Here is a 21,141-nt window from a genome sequence, read left to right on the forward strand (position 1 = left end):
GTCAATTATAGGATACATGTACATACGAATATATACAAGTTCCAAAAATGTCAATCACGAGTAGAATATTAAATGTTACACTTGTATTAAATGATCACTTAAACCAGCCTATGACAGGTCGTAAGCCCTGTAAATACCCAGACTGCCATATTCTTATTCATCTAATGTCTAAAAAACTAACTAACTAACCATCGCGTCTTCCTCGCAGAGGTAGACAGAGAGAATAGAACACCACACCAATTTGTCATTGCACACATCTTTCACAATCATAAATCTTCTCATACAACATACACACCGATTATTCCGACTTCTGACCTGTCTACTTTCAAGTACTTGAAATACTTGATCATGCCAAGTTTCCCTCGGTCTTACTCTTCTTCAATTATTCATCTAATGTCAAAATGTAAAAATAACTCCTAAGTGGATAAACCCAGTTTTGTGGACACAAAAAAATGTTGCATAATATTAAACTTGCCTGGAATACTTGACCGGCGGTGGTGTGCTGAGGGTCGCACGCCACATCGACTTTTTGGCCATTGAGCAGTATCACCACGACAGTGCGCCTATCCGTCAAATTCTGAAATAAAAAATCATCTTCATAACAAAAATGTCGAATATCCGAGCGTGGGGTGAGGGGAAGTTCGGAAACAATGAGCCATTAGCGAACTTTGATCGGCTGTTGGTTTCCGGACAAGTTTTAGGAGTCGCAAAAGATATTATGGAGTGGAGACTTGGAGAGATATGAAAAACAGCCCGGCGCTTTTTATGCCGAAAGATCAGAGGGAAGGAAATAAGAAAAGGTCGAGTAGTTTTATTACGAATAAAAACAACAAAATAAACCAAGTTGAAAGCAAGTAGGTGCTGTTTTTTATACGCCTCTGTAGTTACGAAACTTGGTCGATTTGGTATATTAAGAGGACAAATGAATGAGATAGTATCAAAAACCTTATTTACTCACTAGATTACTTATAACATTAGCGAATTAAATATGTTTGTAAATCAAATAAGTATTATTGTATCCGTATTCTTTGTTGATTGTAATATCCTGTTGATATACTTATTAATTAGAACTATCCTATTAAAATTAAACAATTATTTTTTCACATCTCATCAAAGATGAAGAAGAATATGGAAGTCTGGGCATTTACGGGGCTGACGACCGTCATAGGCTGGTTTAAGTGATCACTTTACACACGTGTAACATTCACCAATTCTACTCATTATTGACAACCGCACTACTCAAATTCTTGGAAGTTCTACATATATATGAACCAATTTTGAAACATTATTCTAGAATCACTAGAACTTCACTAGAGACATCTATTGGTGAGATGGAAAGAAGCTTTTTTATTTAGCAGAAACTCTTTTATTAGTATGTGAGGTCCAAATACAGGATAATAATCACACACATGAGAAACGCCAGAAATATCATATTCATTTTTATTATTTAAGCTTATAATTTGACCAGATAATTTATTTACAACATTTTGAGTGTGTCGAAATACTTGTTCACAAAATCTGGACTATCTTCAATTACAGGAGTTATTTTCATATTATTTTTTACATCCCATTAAAGATGAAGATGAAGTTTATGGAAGTCTGGGCATTGATGTCAACAAATAATATGAAAATAACTCCTGTAATTGGAGATAATCCAGATTTTTTGAACAAGTATTTGGACACACTCGAAATGTTGTAAAATTTAACAAGTTGAAATAAAAACAAACAAATTGGTTAATTTCATTCCCTGTTCCCTATTGTATGCAGCTTAAAAAAATATTAACGAAATCTGTTTCGGTACGTTTCACGAAATTTTCGACAGTAAGTATAAATTTCGAATGACTGTTGCATAATTTTTGCACTTTTTTATACTTTCGTTCTTCAAAACGAATATTTCTTTATCGACGGTGCAAAAATACCCTTAAAAAAATAAAATAAACACTAAAAGGTAGTAAAAAATATCACCTTGAATGTTGGTATTTATTTTAAGAGAGCGTGATTGATATTCATTAAACTTTTTTTATCCCTGGCTAATATAAGACAAAAATACATTTTTACTCTCTGAATATGCCAAATATAAGCGGAAGCTTCTCTTAAAATTACGAAATCTTTGACAGATTGCAGACAAGTGACACAAAAGGGTTGCGTTTTTTAAATATATTTTTAAGGAATTACCCGCTAAACATCTATTTTCAGAGACTTGTCTGCAGGTAGGATAGTGAAGTTAAATGTAAAAAAGGATTATGAAGTTAAATGTAAAAAAGACATCAATTTATTTATTAACTTGGCATTCATTTTGCAACTGGCGGGAATCGAACCCGCGACACCAGTTTCGCAGTCGAGCGTCTACCCAACTACGTCAGGGTGCCTGTCTTTACTATTTTTCGTTATGTTAAAAATCTGCCCATTTTTAATTAACGTTTTACTTAGTAAATACCACTTTTTCTTAAAAATCTACTATGACACTTGTTTCGATGCATTCCGCATTATTTTCAATGATTTCAGAAGATTTTAAGAATTAGTGGTATTTACCAAGCAAAACATTAATTGAAAATGGATAGATTTTACCACAAAGTGACTACCGAATCAATTATTAAATTAAAAATCTGTCGCTACACACTAATCTAGACAAATTAGTGAAATAGGATGAGGTAAATTTGTGAATTTGTGCGTGCATGCGTGCGTGTGTGCGTTCGTGGGCACGTTCGTGTGCGTCAGAGAGAGTAAGAGTAAAAGAGAATTGCACAATTTAAGTAATTAGATTTTTACGTAACAATGCGTTTTTGTGATATGGTGTGTACTCAGTTTCCGGATTTCACATCTCCGTAATTAATTGGCAGACAGTGAAAACCAAATGGCCGCGTCGAAATGCACATTGAAATTGAATTCGTAAATTGAAACAAATTTTGCGTGTAACATTTCACTCGAAACCAATTACCCGAAAAGTCCAATCATACATGCCATAATTCCTATGATTAAAATAAAGTTAATATTTTGGAATATAAAATGTTTTATTTGACTTCTAATATGAGCTTTAAATCATAATATAATTTCTTTAATAGTGGAAAATAGATGAATAGACAAGTTTCATTACTTACTGGAAAATAGATGAAATGAAAAGTTTTTTACTTAGAGGAAAAAAGATGAAAAGACAAGTAAGTAAGCTTGAGGAAAAGCTTGAGTAGATTGAGGAAAAATTATCATAATGCTAATTAAGTTATCATTTCGAAAACGAAATATTTTTATTGATTTCATAAATTAGTTTTCCGGCATAATTTTGTTCCTTAACTTAGTTAAAAATTGATGAAAAGATAAGTAAATAAACGTGGATTGATGAATAATTTAGTCGTTTGTTAAAAGAGCATATATTAAGGAATAATAAATTGAAACCAGTCTTATGTATAACATATAACTAAAAAAAAACAAATATCTGAAAATTCCAATCACAAATATCAAAATGATACTAATAAAGTTTATTTTTTTAATGAGAAATATTTTTTTTTCACATCGAAAATGAGTTCAAATCATAATAACGTATCATTACTTATTGGAAATAGATTGAAGAATAACTTAGTCATAGTGATAAAAAGTAGTCAGACAAGAAATTATATTTATATTCAAAACCAATATAAAAGGGTAGAGTCCAATGAAATTTTACATTACGCATCTTGGTTAGTTATCCTGAAGAAAAAAATATTTCTAAGACACATCAATCTCTGCCAGCAGAGACAAGATCTAGTATTTACTTCCAAAATGTCTCCCGAATAACCGCTCAAAAAGGAATCAATCATCCTGGCCATGCGATTGTTTATATGGAGTTTAAATGTCAATAAAAAATGCTATTTCAAAGACATACATCGCATTAGCATGGAGAGTCTGCTAAAATATCTAAGTGTATTATTTTATTGTTCAAATAATCAACAATACGTGATCAGTTATTTTTTAAAATTAAAATGTAACTTTGTTTTAAAATCACTATAAATATTTAATTATAATTTAATTATAATGTCTACCGGTTTGAAGCTAACCGCTTCTGTATCAAGACTAATTAATACTAATTTATTAATCAGTCTTGGTAAAAAAGCGGTTAGCTTCGAAACCGGTAGACATTATAATTGATAATAAAATATTTATAGTGATTTTAAAACAAAGTTACATTTTAATTATAAAATGAAAAATCACAAAGTTAGTGCTTCAAATTTAAATTAAAGTTAATTTTTACTCTATTTTAGTTTATTAATAATGTACAATATTACAAAAAGTTAGTAAATAAATTAAATTTATTCTCATAAAACTTCAAAATTATTTAGTATGCACCGTTTCTGATGACTTTCAAGAAACGCCTGGAACATTACTCCTTGTCGTTTCGTTTGTATCGTATTAATACATTAATACCTTAGTTGGGAATATTTGTAAAGGTAGAATGGTGAACGTTACACAAGTGTAAAGTGATAACTTAAGCCACCATAATACCGAGTCATAAGTCTTGGAATGCTCAGACTTCCATCTTTTTTTGAAAAAATAATGGATTGTCTTAGTTGAGACACGTATAATTTATTTATTAATTTATTTAATTATTTAATTATATTTTCTACAGGATGAAAAATCTTGCGTCTGATTACTAGCTATACTATGTTTTAAAGTTTTTCTTAGTAAAATATAAATATCTTACCGTGGTTGTCGAAATATCCAACTGTCTGCTGGGGTGCGCAGCCCTTACAATAAATTCTGGTCCCACACATATATCTTTGCCCTTCCCCGTGACGTCTTCCGCCCTATATAACCTGGAGGCTGCCCTCTGGACCGGCTGCCTGCGAACCTTCAACCTGGACGTGACCGCCCTCCGCACATTTTGATCTTTTTTTAACGGATTCCCTTCGAATCGACCAGGAAGAGGTCTATCAGGAAAGTTGCGATTATCGTTCAGAACTAGATCTTCTAGTCTTCGATGGATATGTTCTGCTCTGGTGAATTCTTTTAATTTGGATTGAATAGCGTGGATTCTAGAATTTTTGGTATTGGAATGGTCGAGTTCGATCTGCGCTCCTGAGATAAGGTCGATGGATGAGAAGGCGTTTGTGAGACCTCCTTTTCTGGGTGCTGCGTCGCTGGTCGAGGGTCTGTGGAGGTCGAACACGCTGGCTGTGAGGAGTTGCCTCTGGGGGAAGGAGCGCTGGGGCCCGAGGGTGCGGTGCTGGTGGACCTGCAGGGCCGGGGCGGGGTGGGGGGCCGGGGTGTCCGTGTTGGTGCTGGCCTCGCGCGTGTGGCGCCGCGAGGGGGCGGCTAGGGGCCTAGGGGGGGCGCACGGAGCGACTGCGCCCTCGGCAGCCGACCCTGCGGAGCAGGAACTGCGACCCGAGTCAGCATCACTGGAAAGAAAAAAAAAGAACTTGATTAGAGCACGGTTTAAAAAAGATCAAATGGAAAACTTTATTAAAAATTGAAGTCAATTAATGCGAATTGTAAGAGAAGCTATAATAACCATGGAAGATTCTTAGTCACAATCACTCTGTCAAAAGTATACGATGAAGAAACAGTACTATTACTAGTAAAAGTGAGTTTTAGGAATGTCGGTAAGTTGGTGACACAGTGGTGATAACAGCACCTCGCAATCGTCCATATACTCGCATAGTCTGGCAAGCGGCATTCAAAATTAGTCTCTTAAAAAAAAGCAGTCACTCGCTTAGAGCTACTAAGTAACGTATATTTAGAATAAACCAAAGACAAAGAACTAGCAATCTTTTACTGATTATCTTCCGCCACCTAACCACATAACAGTGAGGAAACCAATGAGTCAACCTTCGACTGTTTATTGCATTAGAGCAATTTTATCTTAACTTTTTCGTCCCCTAGATGACTTGTCATTTTTTTTTGTTTTTCGTAGACCCCTTCGTGCCTTATATTAAACTTTTCTATCAACTTCAAAAAGTTTTCGACAGCTGCTACAGTGCTGTTCACTTAGATGAATGAAACAAGTCTGTGTAAAGTTTTTGGTACAAGTTTGGACAGCTAAAGTTTACCGCGCGATGCGTTTCTGCAGGTAAAAAAAAAACTTGTAAAAACTTGCATATTACGTAACAAAACGCAAAACACAATAGGTACTTATTATATACTAAATATTTTCGATGTCAAATGTAAGTATTTAGAAGAAAATACCGATAAATTATTGAGTAAACTAAATTTAGGAAATCAGGTATGTCAAATACTTGAAAGCGACCGGGTCAGGAGTCGTAATAATCGTCGGGTATGTATGAGGAGATGCATGAATGTAAAAGAGGCAAAGAATGTTTGCAAAGACAGAGTGGTGTGGCGTTCGATTCTCTCTGCCTACCCCTGCGGGGAAGCGGCGTGATGGTTAGTTAGTTAGTTAGTTAGAATTGCCTCCCTTTCCTCCCTAGGAGATTTTGTCTTAAATAAAGTTTAATTTATAATTAAAAAAATAATCCTAGATTGTAAATAGATTTGACTGGATCTAAATTTCTATTTTGAAATTTGTAATCAAGATAATTATAAATACGAACTATATTAATTTCGAGGAAAAATACCCTTTATCCCTTTTCGGGATGGTTCATATTTTATATTTTTAACGGAATTCGAACCGACTATTTTCCTATTGTTTGGCAGTTTTATGTATAAATAGAAAGATTCTTAGATACCGTTTTAAATTTAAATGATCCATAATAGTAGTGATTAGCGCAAAAAAGGCTAATGGACATTTTTTGCAGTAGTCTCGGTCAGATAGCCTTAGGCAAATTTAAAATGCGTAAAATCAGAAAATAAAGATAGTTGGGGTTTTCATTAGAATGTTCGAAAGTTTTTTTTTGCCAAAAGGTATGTCCATAGGAGTGATGTCGATTTTTAGTACATCAGAGTGATTTTTTGCTGTTGTAAAAGATCCCAAAAATAAAATATTTCCCTTCGGAATTGCCAAGTATAATTTAATTGAACTTAATTGTTTGGTAAACAGAACTACAGACGCCCAAATAATTCCAGATAATATACTAAACGTTTTTACTTGGAATGGAGTGAAAATAAGACATTGTGCAGATGTTCTTAATGCGTTATTTTAGTTTAATATTGTGATAGGAAATATAATAAAGGTAAAGTATAACAGATTCTATTTCGTTGACTCGTTATGTAGGTACGTTTGTTTTTTTCAGCACAGTCTGACGATGCCTAATGAAAACAGCTGTCACGAAAATTAAATAAATTAGTACAATTTTCAATCAAGCCGTGTTTTGATTAATCATAATAAAGGATATCTGCCTCAGTAAGGTACTTGATAAGCACGTTTGATTACCGCTCTGGAGGTCCCAGGTTTGATTCTCGGGAGGGGGGTTTAAATAAATATCATCTTGGACTGGTGCAAGAAGCGTAAGACCTTGCATTCATCCAATAAACGATCAAGATAACACTGCGTCAATACAATAAAGTGCCCTTTGCACAACTGGATGTGGATAAGGGTAAAAAGAAGAATAATAAAACAAGATTGAACTAATTCAATAAATGTTATGGGGTTTCGAGATTTTTCTTTTTGATATCTCAACATATGAAGAAGAATAATATTAATTTAAATTTTACTTGGAAAATGCTACTTAAAAGTGGTATTGACGAAGTAAAAATTAAATTAAAAATAGATAGATTTCACCACAAACTAATTTTTTTTTGAGATATCAACAAAAAAACTTGATATGAAAAACTCCCAAGTGGACCGCATCCAGAATTTATGAAACAAAATTAGGACATACTCAAAATATCGTGAAAATACGGGGCGGTTGTGTAATTCATATCTAAACATAAATTGTAATGCAATACAAAAGAGAAAAAAAACATTTATGAATTCTATTATGTGCAAATAATTAAATCCACAATGTGAGGCAAATAGGGGAATGGTCGGTAAAGAGCTCATGTCTGTTCGGACTAAAAGTTTGCAGAGCGAACTACATATTGGAACGTCAATCTTGGACGGTCGATTTATCAGGAAAGTTCTCGGGTGATTTATATACTAGCAACCAGTGGACCTATGGCATACTACATACTACATACGTACATTCTTGCTCTCGAAACTGGGAAGTCTACTTAACCCTAGAATACTAAGGTTATTTTGTTACCATTTATTACAAAGGTTCGCCTGAGAGAAAATACATTTTTTATGTATTAAAAGTTCATAGAAAAATAATATTAAAACTTCATGTTGCATTAGCACACCTCCGTGGTTAGCGTGTTAAGCTACCGTTCTGGTGGTCCCGCGTACGATTCCCAGGGAGGGGTGAAAATGCTTAGTGATTTTACACTCCAATATTTATTTAATATCACCCTGGACTGGTCCCTGAAGTGCAGGAGATCACATTGCCTTCTTGCTAGTAACGATTAAGATAACACTGCAACAATACGATACAGTGCCCTGTACACCATTGAGTGAATTGATAAGGGTTAGAATGAACATTAGTATTACTTTTAAATAGATAAATATAATTAAACATTCCTTCTAATTTCAAACGAAAAATGTACTTTTTTCCTGAAAGTAAATGTACGTGATTTAAATAAAAATTCCTGCATTTTTAATTGAAATTTCAATTGGTAAAAATAAACATTCATTAAAACTGTTGTTACACGTGTTTCGATGCATTCCGCATCATTTTCATACACCGTACGATGCAAAATGCACCGAAAATGATACGGAATGTTTTGAAAAACGTGTAACAATGGATTTTAAGAAACAGTGTTATTTAACAAGTGAAATTTTAATTGAAAATGAAAAGATGTTACCACTTAACGACTGCTGAATCAATTAATGAAAAAAATCTTCCTTTGGTAAAAATAAAGAAATTTCAATATTTCATCAATATACAAACTTAAATTTTAATCAACCATTTAACCATAAAATCAATCATTTAACCACGGACTACCAAAACGAAGTGTGGTTTATTTATTTCGTACACAAAAAAAAATAAAATAGCCTGTCTTACAAATTAAATTTAAGTCGCAATAGATGTGTAAACCTATTTGGAAACGAGATTTTGTTAATTTACTCAAATTTGAGGAAATATTCCTCTGATCTTGTTTCACAACGGAAAAACCTCACAAACCATCAAAACGCTTCCCCGCAGGGATAGCCAGAGAGAACATAATGTCACACCAATCTGTCTTTGCAAACAATCTTTGCCTCTTCCACATTCATTCATACACGCCGATTATTCCGACTCTAGACCTGACCACTTTCAAGTATTTGAAATACTTGATCCCGTCTACTTTTCCTTCTTTCTTCATCTTATAATTATAATAAATACTTTGTATTGGACCTATGGTCTAAAAATGATCGCGTTTTGGTAGCACTATTATTCGATCTGAAGATATTTCAACTTTATTGTATCGATCGTTGAATGATGGTATTATTTTTTAAACTAAAAGGCTAGTAGCAGAATATCCTTTTATGATCTTTAAATGAAACAATTTTAAGCTGTCGATATGCCGGAGCACGATGCTGCAAAGTCGACAGATAAAAGAGAGACGAAAATTGTCACAAGTCACAACTCAACAAGGATCCCCTCAGGGCACCAATCGCAAGTTGCGAGGGGTGTGGGGTGAACAGGGCTGGGAGTTGCCAGGAGAATATGAAGCCTTGGGGGGGAACAACATGTAATGGACGGTAGTGGTGCCCGTGGAACTCAAGGTGCCGTCATACATCCCCAATCCCGACACAATGGGGCTGTAAAACCTGCGTACAGGGATGGGAAATTGTTTTATTGCAGAATAAAGGAGAAATATACATCCGCTCGAAATAATAAGATAATTAAGTTGGCAAAATGTTACAAAAGGCTACTCACATCTAAACTTATGCTTGTCAGTTTGAGCACTTCATAAGACTTTACTGAGCATTTTTAATACTTGCTGAGCATTTACCAAGACTTACTATTACTGTAGGGATTTATTGGCAGAGGGCGTCCTCGCCAGGACTATTTTGTTCAAATATGTCACGACATGGGTTGTACCTCTTATATAGAGCTGAAGAGAATATCTGAAGACCAAATGGAGTGAAGAAAGAGATGCAGGGCTCAGTCACCAACCAATTCCCATGATTTTTCTTTATAAAAATGAGTTTTTTTGCAAATTTTAAAAAGTTTACAAGACTCGGTTTTCAGCACTTGTGTAATTTGACGATATACGTAATATACCGTGTAATGTAAGTAGCCTTTTTTGACGACTTTTCGGAATGCATGACAGCGATCAGCGACTAGCGATGTGTAAATAAATTATTCCGAACCTAGCGTTGAGGCGTTAGTCATTGCACTTCATACAAACCAATGTAATAATTTACTTATTTTTGAACTAGTTATTTTTTTCACAATAATATAAGTGTGATTCACGATTGCAGGATTTTATTTCACTAATGGGGTATTCATATCAAGATTTTTAAAAGATCTCTCAAGGTATCATTCAACAATATTTTTTTTACTATTTATAAGCAAAATAAATACGGTGTTCAGGAAAAAACGTAATGCTTACTAATCAATTACAGACAATTCGCGAGTCTGTTGTGATTGGAAATCCATTGAATGAACATTCACAGGCACATAGTTTTAATAACAATTTAAAACATTTATAACAAATAGATAAATATTATTTGATAGAAAGGTTTAAAAACGAACCCCAAGGATTACTTATATAAGGGTAAAAGCATCTTTTGATCAAAGAAATATAATAACGTCATTTTTCTCTTTTACTTTCCCGCTTTTGGTTGTTCCCAATGTGCACTTGACGTTACGAATAAGTGGGAGGTATCGATTCAAGTGGTTAAAAATACTTTTGATGTTTATAAGTAAGCTCAAAAAAAGGTTCAATGAAACTTTTTCTTTTGAGATAAAATAAAAACACCTTTCCCAGCTTATTCTAAAATCTTCATTTTAAAGCTTTAACTTCGCTTAAAATTTACGCCCATATGTACTGGGGTACGCATAAACGTAACGATTAAGACAACACTGCGTCAATACGGTGCAGTGCCTTATGCACCATTGGGTGCGGATAAGGGTTAGAAGAACAAGATGTGCCTGGGTGTGATGTCTGTAAGAAGCTCGCGGAGGGGGGTATATGTGTTTTTATCTATATAAATCAGTGTTTGATAAAAATGTGTATTTTTTGTGATATTCTAAGGCACCTAAAATTTTCAAGAAATTCAACAAAAATATGAAGGTAAAAGAACAACATATATTTTGAACCAACATTTCCAGCAGGAAGTGTGTTAACTTTTATTAAGAATGCAACAAAAAACATCTTACATTTCGCTTCTTTGAAGGGTTATAAATTAAACAAACCCTTACATAAATATTTCTCATTTCCCTTAAAACTCTTAACCAATTCTCTATGATACATCTTACGCTTTCATTATTACATCTCCTAGTTGCAGTCAAACCTCTATAATTACAAGTATGTTATATGTAACGTATACAAGTACCTCCAGTCTTTCCACTTATCCATTTGCTCGAAAATGTATGAAACTTGACCAATCAATCTACTTTATTTGTTATTGATTGCGAGATATTACTTGATAGCAATAACCCCGCTTATAAATAAAAAAAAAAAATCTTACGAAACTTCATGTTTCATTCATTTTCATCTTACATCATAGAGAATTATTTATAAACACCAATCCACGCTCTAAAAGTTGTCATTCCACTATCGGATACAGATATAGTTACATCCAACGGAAGAGGAGAAAGATTTTTTGAAAAAACAACTCTACACAGTAAAAACATTATATAAAAAGTAATAAATATTTCAACATAATACGAGTAAAAATAGTATTTTTTAAGAAAGTATTTTATTAAAAATACATTCATTCTATTTGAGATTTTTGTCATATATCGCTGTTCCTTAAATAATTCAATGACAAAAAAAAGAAATACGAAAAATATAATAATAATTGTGTGTAGATCTCAAAATTGAGACTTTTGTATAGGCACACATAACGAAACAACTACGAACCAGATCTTCTGTAATATTCATATAATGAGTGTATATATATATATATATATATATATATATATATATATATATATATATATATATATATATATATATATATATATATATATATATATATATATATATATATATATATATATATATATATATATATATATATATATATATATATATATATATATATATATATATATATATATATATATATATATATATATATATATATATATATATATATATATATATATATATATATATATATATTTAAATGTATTTACAAATATATAAATTCATAAATATATGAAAGTAAAAAATTAAATAAATATGTTTATATCCTGTTTCTATTGAATACATTCATGTTTGTTCTTGTAATTGGGAGAAAATATTTGTATTGACGAACATTTTCAAAACATAACGTACGGAAATCCACTTTGATGACACTGGATAAATTTTTGCGAGCAAATATTTGTCACAAAATCTTCTTTAAATAAAAATATTTATTCAATCGCTGAATTTGCCTCGAGAAATGAATATGAGGCAACAAAAAGAAGGATATGAGAAATATATTTAATCGGTGAATGTAAACATAGTAAATCAAGCAACAAATGAGATGCGAAAAATACCCTTCAATGCAGAAATCTTCTAAAAAAATGTTTCTTTCTAAAAAAAGTCGGTCCGAAAAAAAAAACTGAAAATAATTTTTTAAAATAAATTATACTACAAAATAAGTATAAATGAGGTGATATTTTTTCTGCGATGAGTTATATCGTAGTCGTACAGGAGAAAGTGACCAACTATCAAAACGTAAAATATTCAGGAGTAAGTTACTTTATTTGGGTAGTATGTTTTCTAGGGATGGAAAATAAAGACATAGAAAGGAGAGTGAATGCTGGGAACAGAGTGAATGGTGCACTAAAATCAGTTTTAGCAAATAAAAATCTATCAGCGGAAGCTAAACTGGCAGTACACAATGGAGTTCTGGTTCCAACCCTTATGTATGGAAGCGAAGCATGGAGTTGGCAAAAGAAGGATGAAAGCAGACTGAATGCAGTCGAAATGCGATCCCTCAGACGAATGTGTGGCAAAACGATGTTTGATAGATGTTCGAATGATGAAATAAGGAAAGAATGTAAGGCTGAGATAAGCATAATCGATAAAATTAAGAAAGGTGTGTTGAGATGGTTTGGACATGTGGAGCGTATGAGTGAAGAGAGAACGGTTAAACAAATTTATGAGGCGAATGTAGTTGGAAAAAGAAGCAGAGGACGACCGAGGAAAACTTGGCACAATCAGGTATGTCAAATACTTGAAAGCGGCCGGGTCAGGAGTCGTAATAATCGTCGGGTATGTATGAGGAGATGCATGAATGTAGAAGAGGCGAAGAATGTTTGCAAGGACAGAGTGGTGTGGCGTTCGATTCTCTCTGCCTACCCCTGCGGGGAAGCGGCGTGATGGTTAGTTAGTTAGTTAGTTAAGTTACTTTTGCTAGGCAGTAAGTCATTTTTACTTCAATAAGTAATAATATTTTTTAAGTCAATATATTATACTTCCAAGTTTAAAATCCTTCGGGATTTTTTGAGGGCAATATTAAGCTAGTAAGATATCAAACAGTCAATGATCGCGTTTTTGTAAAACAATGCATTTGGTCACTTTCTCCTGTATGACAACGTGTATATATATATATAAATATATGTATATATATATATATATATATATATATATATATATATATATATATATATATATATATATATATATATATATATATATATATATATTTATATATATATATATATATATATATATATATTTGTAGGGAGGCATTTAAATTCACGATTCCTGATTAAAATAACAAAAAAATATATATAACACATTTATAGATTTTGAAGAAACGTGGACGGTCTGAGCTTATATGTAAGCGTCCACGTGAATGGGGTCTTATGTAATATTATTGGAAAGAACATTTTATTTTGGTACAATTCCGATTACGTTTCAAGAGGTTGACGTAAAGGAATATATGAAAGTTACATCACATAAAAAGAGTATCGTGGAATTCAGAATTCTGCAAGATGGAATTGAAATACCACCCACGTGTCGCGAAGTGAATATTTCGTGGCTGAATTATGAAACAACACATTTCCAAACATGTGAGTTTTTATTTTAAACCAAATATGAGAAAATGTAACTCACAAAGTGTGGGCTTTAACTGTGTTCATATAATGTTGAATAATTAAACAAAATGGTCAATATCGTGATTCATTACAACGATGCGTCAGACGACATGCAATATCATATGAAATACAGAAAAGGAGGGGGCCGGGGACTTTTTGTTTGTCGTTGTTTGAGGCACAATTATGCAGTGCATAAAATATTTCTTTAAAGGTAACTATGGATGGCGTTGAGACGAAAACCTCCAGGCATCAGACTATGAGAGACCAAGAAAATGATGGGGTGATCGAAAAATGCCGGAAAAATGGCTTTCCAGACCACAGGTTGCTTACGAGGATAGATTGTAATGAAATATATTACCACCAGAAATGGCGTTAACCTTTAATATAAGGTATACAGAAAGAAAAAAAGAGACGTAATGATTTATAAATGACTTAAAAGTAGACTCTTTAAGTTATATTAAAATGGTATAATGCATTTATAATTTCAGTAAAAAGTCTGGGGGAAAAGTTCAAAATATTTAAATCGAATACTGATTTTTACGGTCGACTAAGTAGTACATTTTTAGAATTTTTAAAAACACATAAAAATATAATGCGTGACAATTGTTTACCCTTGTCAGGGTATTATCAAACTACTTTCATTGATACTGTGGCATCGAATTTGATTTGTTAAAATTCCAATTTGAAGTTAAAAAACTGGATACAAAAATATCTCATCTTTTGGCAAATATGATGTCTGTTTTGTTCAACATACCCGGATGGCGATGGAATCTCTGCATATTTCTACCAACTTAATTTTGGAATTCCTGGAGGGGTGCAACTGACCCATTTTTATAAAAAATTGATATTGGCCATCCCAAAAAAGACAATATAGTAGACATTCTTTTAGTAATGACGAAAATCGTTATTCATATTACTTTGTGGAAATGAATAACCTGTTTAAGTATGTAGAAGTTTTGAAAACTTGTGGTATGACTTCGTCAGGAATGAGGATGTAAGAAAAAGAACCTGAAAAAATCCTGAAGAGGAGAAGGTGGACATGGTTGGTACATATCCTTAGAATGTCACGTGAGAGCATTAAACCCCCATGTCTTCTTCCAAACCCGAGGATTCCGACGCTCCAGAAAGCCGCTGACGACCATTCACCGACTTATTCTCAGCAGAACTTCGAGATGCCGGACAGATCTGGGAGAAAGCCAAGGAGATAGCGCGTGACTAAGTAACTTGTTATTTCGTGTTGGCCAAATGCTCCACCTAGGGAGCGAATACAGAGAAAGAAGAAGAAGAAGAAGAAGAAGAAGATATGGATAAGTATTTTATATTAACTAATAAACGTAAGTAATGAATGAAATTGGAAAAAAATAAAAGAGCGAAATGTCTAAAGTAGTGGAATAATCAGCAGCGTTTATTCGCAGCAAGGTTTTGTATGGAAAGTATCGTTTTACAAAGGAAATTTCTCGCGTGAATCAACCGCAGTAAGTGGCAGTACCCATGTACGAATGTGTGCGTATATTCAGAGTGATAAGAGCTTTCTTCGTTTCTTTGAACGTATTCTAACAATACCAAACATATTTGGGGCATGCGTCGAGCTTTGTGAAAATACAAGTATTGTATTTCAAGAATATTTTAAATGCGAGCTGATCGTATTTATTGTTATAAATAAAATACTGATACATTTGGACCTATTGTACAAAAGTGATATCCGATTTATCTTCCATTTAGCGAAAAACATAAAAAAAATCCGTGTTAAATAATGCGTCTTCAAATTGTCACTGTTCCAGCACTTTCACATTTGAGTAACAGAACATGTGATTTTAAGAAGATAAAGGTTTGTTTCAAGTTTTTATTTAATTAATGTAACTAACTAACTGACTAAACATAACGTCGCTTCACCGCGTGGGTAGGCAGAGAGAAAAGAATGCCACACCAATCTGCACATACATTCATGCATTTCCTTATTAACGCGCCGATTATTCCGACTCGCAATACGACCGTTTTCAAGTATTTGAAATACTTGATCATGCCAATTTTATTTAACTGTTCTTTTCTCACTCATTCGTTGCACATGTCAAAACCATCTCATCACCCGTAATTATTTATTTATTTATATATATATATATATATATATATATATATATATATATATATATATATATATATATATATATATATATATATATATATATATATATATATATATATATATATATATATATTATATATATATATATATATATATATATATATATATATATATATATATATATATATATATATATATATATATATATATATATATATATATATATATATATATATATACATATATATATAATGTGGTAATATTTTTCTTTGTATATTGGGTGTAAATAATATGTAAAGTGGGTGTATAATAATAAAATAAACAATGTGTTGCTTTGTAATTAAAGTTTATTCTTAATTTATCTTTATAATATTTTTCTATCTATCTATCTATCTATTTGATTCTGACAGTCCAGAATATTATATTTTTTCTATCGGATGTCTTTTGTTTTATTCTGTGCGACGCATGCGACATCTGGTGGTAGAACTGTTTTATGTAGGTACTATTTGTAAGTACTTAATAAAATGTATAGGTAGGTACCTAGGTATTTTATTAGATATATATATTATATATATATATATATATATATATATATATATATATATATATATATATATATATATATATATATATATATATATATATATATATATATATATATATATATATATATATATATATATATATATATATATATATATATATATATATATATATATATATATATATATATATATATATATATATATATATATATATATATATATATATATACACACACACTCTAAAATTACGCTACAAAAAGAGTTTTCATTAAAAAAACACTGTTAAACTGAAATGTTAAACATCATTATGTTCATTATTCGCCTTGAATATGATATATTTGTAATAAGGAGCTGAGTCAAGCAAATGCTACTTTAGCTTTTGTTTAAAGAAAAATAAATTTAAAAATACAAAAGAGAGTTAACAGGGTGATAGTTAATTGTTTTGCATGGATAGTTTTCATGTAAGAATGGTTGGAAAAGCAATCTTTATGAAACTCAAAGTTTTCAGCGAAGTTAATGAGATTTTTTTTATTTCAATTTCAATTTTATGATTCATTTGTCACTTTGTGAAATATTGTCTTAATATTCACTGATGTGTTCAGTCTAGTCTTGCTTCAGATCCGAGAAGTTCGAATACTTTACCCTCGGTCTACTGCAAACAAAAACTATCGATAAATCCAGTTCTAGGTCCAATGGACTAATGTAATGTATGGTATTTTCTTTCATTCATTTTTGAAATTGTGAAGAATACTGTTTTCCCCAATTAAAGTTGAATATTAAATTCGTATGAAAACTATTGATATATCGCTTCAAGTTGAGACATCAATAATAAATATTCATCTCACTAATAGATGTCTTTAGTGAAGTTCTAGTGATTAAAGAACAATGTTTCAAAATCGGTCCATATTTATAGATAGTGTGGTTGTCAATAATAGGTAGAATTGGTGAATGTTACACGTGTGTAAAGTGATCACTTAAACCAGCCTATGAAGGCCGTCCGCCCCGTAAATGCCCAGACTTCTATATTCTTCTTCATCTTTGATGAGATGTCAAAAAATAAAAAATATCAATATAACTGTACCCATTTATTGCTTTATATTTTCCATTTTGCCCCGTGTTTTCTTTTTTTTTTTACTTTCTGTTTTTCATATTAACCTTAATTCCATGACTCAAAATGAATAATGGAAATTACTCATAGGCAGTATTATTATATATGTGACTTATATTTGTAATATGTTTAAATAAAAAATAAATAAAAAAATGTCATCTTAAATATCAGAGAAATGACATGCTATAAATAAAACGCGCTGAAAATTATTATTGTTAACGGGCTATTTAAAGAAGAAAATTAAGATTTGATTATTTCAGTGAAAACGATCAGAACTCAAAAGGGGTGGATATTTTTAAACGGTAAGTATACATTTAGATAAACATATGTCAGTTTTGAAACGATAAATGAAAGATTTAAAAATAAATATGACGTCCGTAGGGTGAATTATCCAGTGTCCGATACAATTCAATATATTTTTTTAAATGTAAGTTAAATGTAAATATTTTTCAAAATGTATTATGACATGTGTTTCGATGTATTCCGCATTATTTTCAAATATGGTTTTTAAAAATGATGCGGAATTCACGGAAATAAGGGTCACATTAGATTATAAGAAAAAGTGGCATTAATTATAATCTAATGTACGGATGAATGATAAAGAGATAAAAGTGGTATTTACGAAGTAAAACTTAAATTAAAAATGGATAGATATTACTACAAAGTGACTGGCGAATGAATTAATGAAAAAAAAACTCAGCACAGTAAATATGTAGTCACAAATTCACGGTATGATGATACGAGTAGAATCTTACGTCTTTATACCATATCTTCTGTATTCTTGCTATGAACGAGAATGAACAAAAATATTCACTAACTACAGTCGGAATATTAAAGAACTTGTTTACAGTTGCACAAATACGAATATGGATGCAAGAAACCAAATTACTTATGTAGAAAGGAATTCATTCGTACATGTGGAAAGGAGATTTCAGCATGTTGCAAAGAACGGTTCACTCGTTTATGCCCTAGGTTACTTTTTGTGTGAGGAATAAGACTGGAGGGGATGTTTCAAATTCGGAGACGGCCCCGAAGGCAAAGAAAAAAGATCATTAAACTGGAGCGAATGGAGTGGATGAAAACACCCTTCGGGCAGACATGCTCTCCTGGTACTTGGGATTATTCACTTTGATAAAACGATATCGCTGATGACGACTAATTGTGTAAAAACAATGGAAAACTTCGCTTGATTAATTCCCAACAGAAAGCAAAAAAAATCTTTCAATTCAAACTTTATTAAGCATAGATTAATAACTGGAAACAAAGGCAATAATCTGATATCAAGGTCATCCCAACGAAATCTGAATGTAACTAATTTTATGAATATTTGACTAAGTCTTAAGGCGACAAAGATCCTATCAGATAATTGTTACATTTATTTATGAAGCTATGTTTCCAAAAGCTCCATTTAATCGAAATTTAATGCGAGCGAAAGAAAATTTAAAGAGAATGGATATTATAATTTAGGAGGAAACGGAAAATGGGACAAGCTTAAGAAAAATACGTTGGTTTTTTTTAAAATGTTGATAACGTGAGTATTTTATGTTTAAAATTTCAGGTTAAATTAATATCAATATTACTAAATCCTAAGCCTGTTCAATTAACATGTAGACTAACGTTTCCAACTTTAGGGACTGTCCTGGAACGTTTCTTTTACGATGTCCTTCAACTCCTTCGTCACATTTGCCTTAATTTCGAGAATCGTCTCAAATAAAAAAAAGGCAACAGGTTCCCATCGCCCAAGATGACCTCTGGTGACGATTCGTGAGTAGTTTTCGTCTGAACTTTGGGCAGCGGACCTGACATGGGAGAATGCAAGAGGGCTGGCTACCGACAGAAGAACTTGGAGGCAGTTTGTGGACTTCATATGCTCTACAAAGTAAGTAAAGAAGTAAGTGTATTTTTACAGAATTTTTAATAATCCTCCACGTTTAGAAAACAACCAAATACCTCAAATATAGAAATCTGAAACTGAATCCAACTGGCAGGTACACCGATTTTCAATTTAAATTTTCCCGTACTTCATCATATCGACAATCTATCACAAGCTTAGCTGATTTAGGCGAGTGACGTCATGCGGGCGTTTGAAAAGAGGCTGTTTTTAATATACGTGAAAGGTACCACGGAAATGCTGACGAGAGGGTGGGGGTGGTGGGTTAGTTTAGGGGATGGCTCTGAAAGAGTGCAGCGAACGGAGATGTTTTAGTTTGCTCAAAAAACCCTGTAGGAACGAGCATCTACAGATAGTTTCTTCTGATTGTAAAATAGTCACAAATTTGAACATTGGGTTAGGACTCTGGTTATTGTCATTTTAAGCAAATAGGTTTGGTCAATTTTTGACATGTCAGTTTTGATTAAGTAGAATTTTGAAGTCTAAGTATCAATAGGCCCTATGACCAGTCATAGACTGGTTTAATGATCACTTTACATACGTGCAATATTCAACATTCTAACCATGATTGATACCACATTACTCAACATTTTGGAAATCCTACATATAAAATAAATCTCATGTTTGAGTTCACTGGAGCCATTTATGGCTGGTTTGAGAAGCTTTTATTTAGAGGAGACCCTTTTATTATTAGACTTTTATCTTTGCTTGACAAACATACTACTAAAAATTTTTGAACTCCTTCATATATCATTAATCTCATGACGATGTACGCGTGAGTTCAGTAGACCATTGTAGGGTTGAATAAGGAAAACTTTTACTAAAGAGATACCATTTCATTTGGATGTTTGCTAAATCTTAACCGGATTATTTTAATAATACGGTAAGGTAAGGTTAGGTTAGCTAAAGAAATAACTTTGCATGGAGAGACGTGTGACCCCTCGTGCATCCGGTCACTTACTGAATTATTTGTTTGTGAGTAAGGCCTTAAGTATAATGTACCTAAAAGTACTTAAAATAGGCAAATACAAAGTCAAAGACCCGATTGGTAAGTATGAAACAGTCCTTATGCATAGTTACAGTATGAACTGAGGCACCTTTCCGTAAAAAGAGCCGAGTTATTTTTGGAGTAAACCAAAAGATAATAGGAATGTAGAGGAAAATGTAATAATCCCTCCAGGAAGGTGGTAATGGAATCTCAGATGCGGAATAACAATGAGAAAATGTGACCAGAATCCACCCCTTTTTGAAACTGAGACGAGGAACCGTGCAAAATTCAGATAGAATACAAATTCAATAAACATACCATAATAAAAGTCATAAATAATACAAAAAACTCACTATTAGTTCTGAAAATACTA

At 32.2% G+C, this 21,141-nt stretch overlaps 1 protein-coding gene across 2 annotated transcripts in view; it reads right to left on the minus strand.

Moving 5' to 3' along the window:
* The window catches only part of LOC148311094 (uncharacterized), a 260,016-nt gene that overhangs the window by 15,569 nt on the left and 223,306 nt on the right, over nucleotides 1-21,141 (minus strand). For both annotated transcript variants that reach the window (XM_088257300.1, XM_088257299.1), the window contains exons 3-4: nucleotides 4,673-5,369; nucleotides 476-577 (exon numbers count right to left, since the gene is read on the minus strand). In XM_088257300.1, coding sequence (XP_088113426.1) covers nucleotides 476-577; nucleotides 4,673-5,369 — 799 coding nt within the window. The remainder of the gene's footprint in view (nucleotides 1-475; nucleotides 578-4,672; nucleotides 5,370-21,141) is intronic.

This window comes from Brachycentrus maculatus, unplaced genomic scaffold (genome assembly GCF_059751285.1).
Source record: "Brachycentrus maculatus isolate JH-2025_06_01 unplaced genomic scaffold, ASM5975128v1 h1tg000077l, whole genome shotgun sequence".
NCBI classification, from domain to species: Eukaryota; Metazoa; Arthropoda; class Insecta; order Trichoptera; family Brachycentridae; genus Brachycentrus; species Brachycentrus maculatus.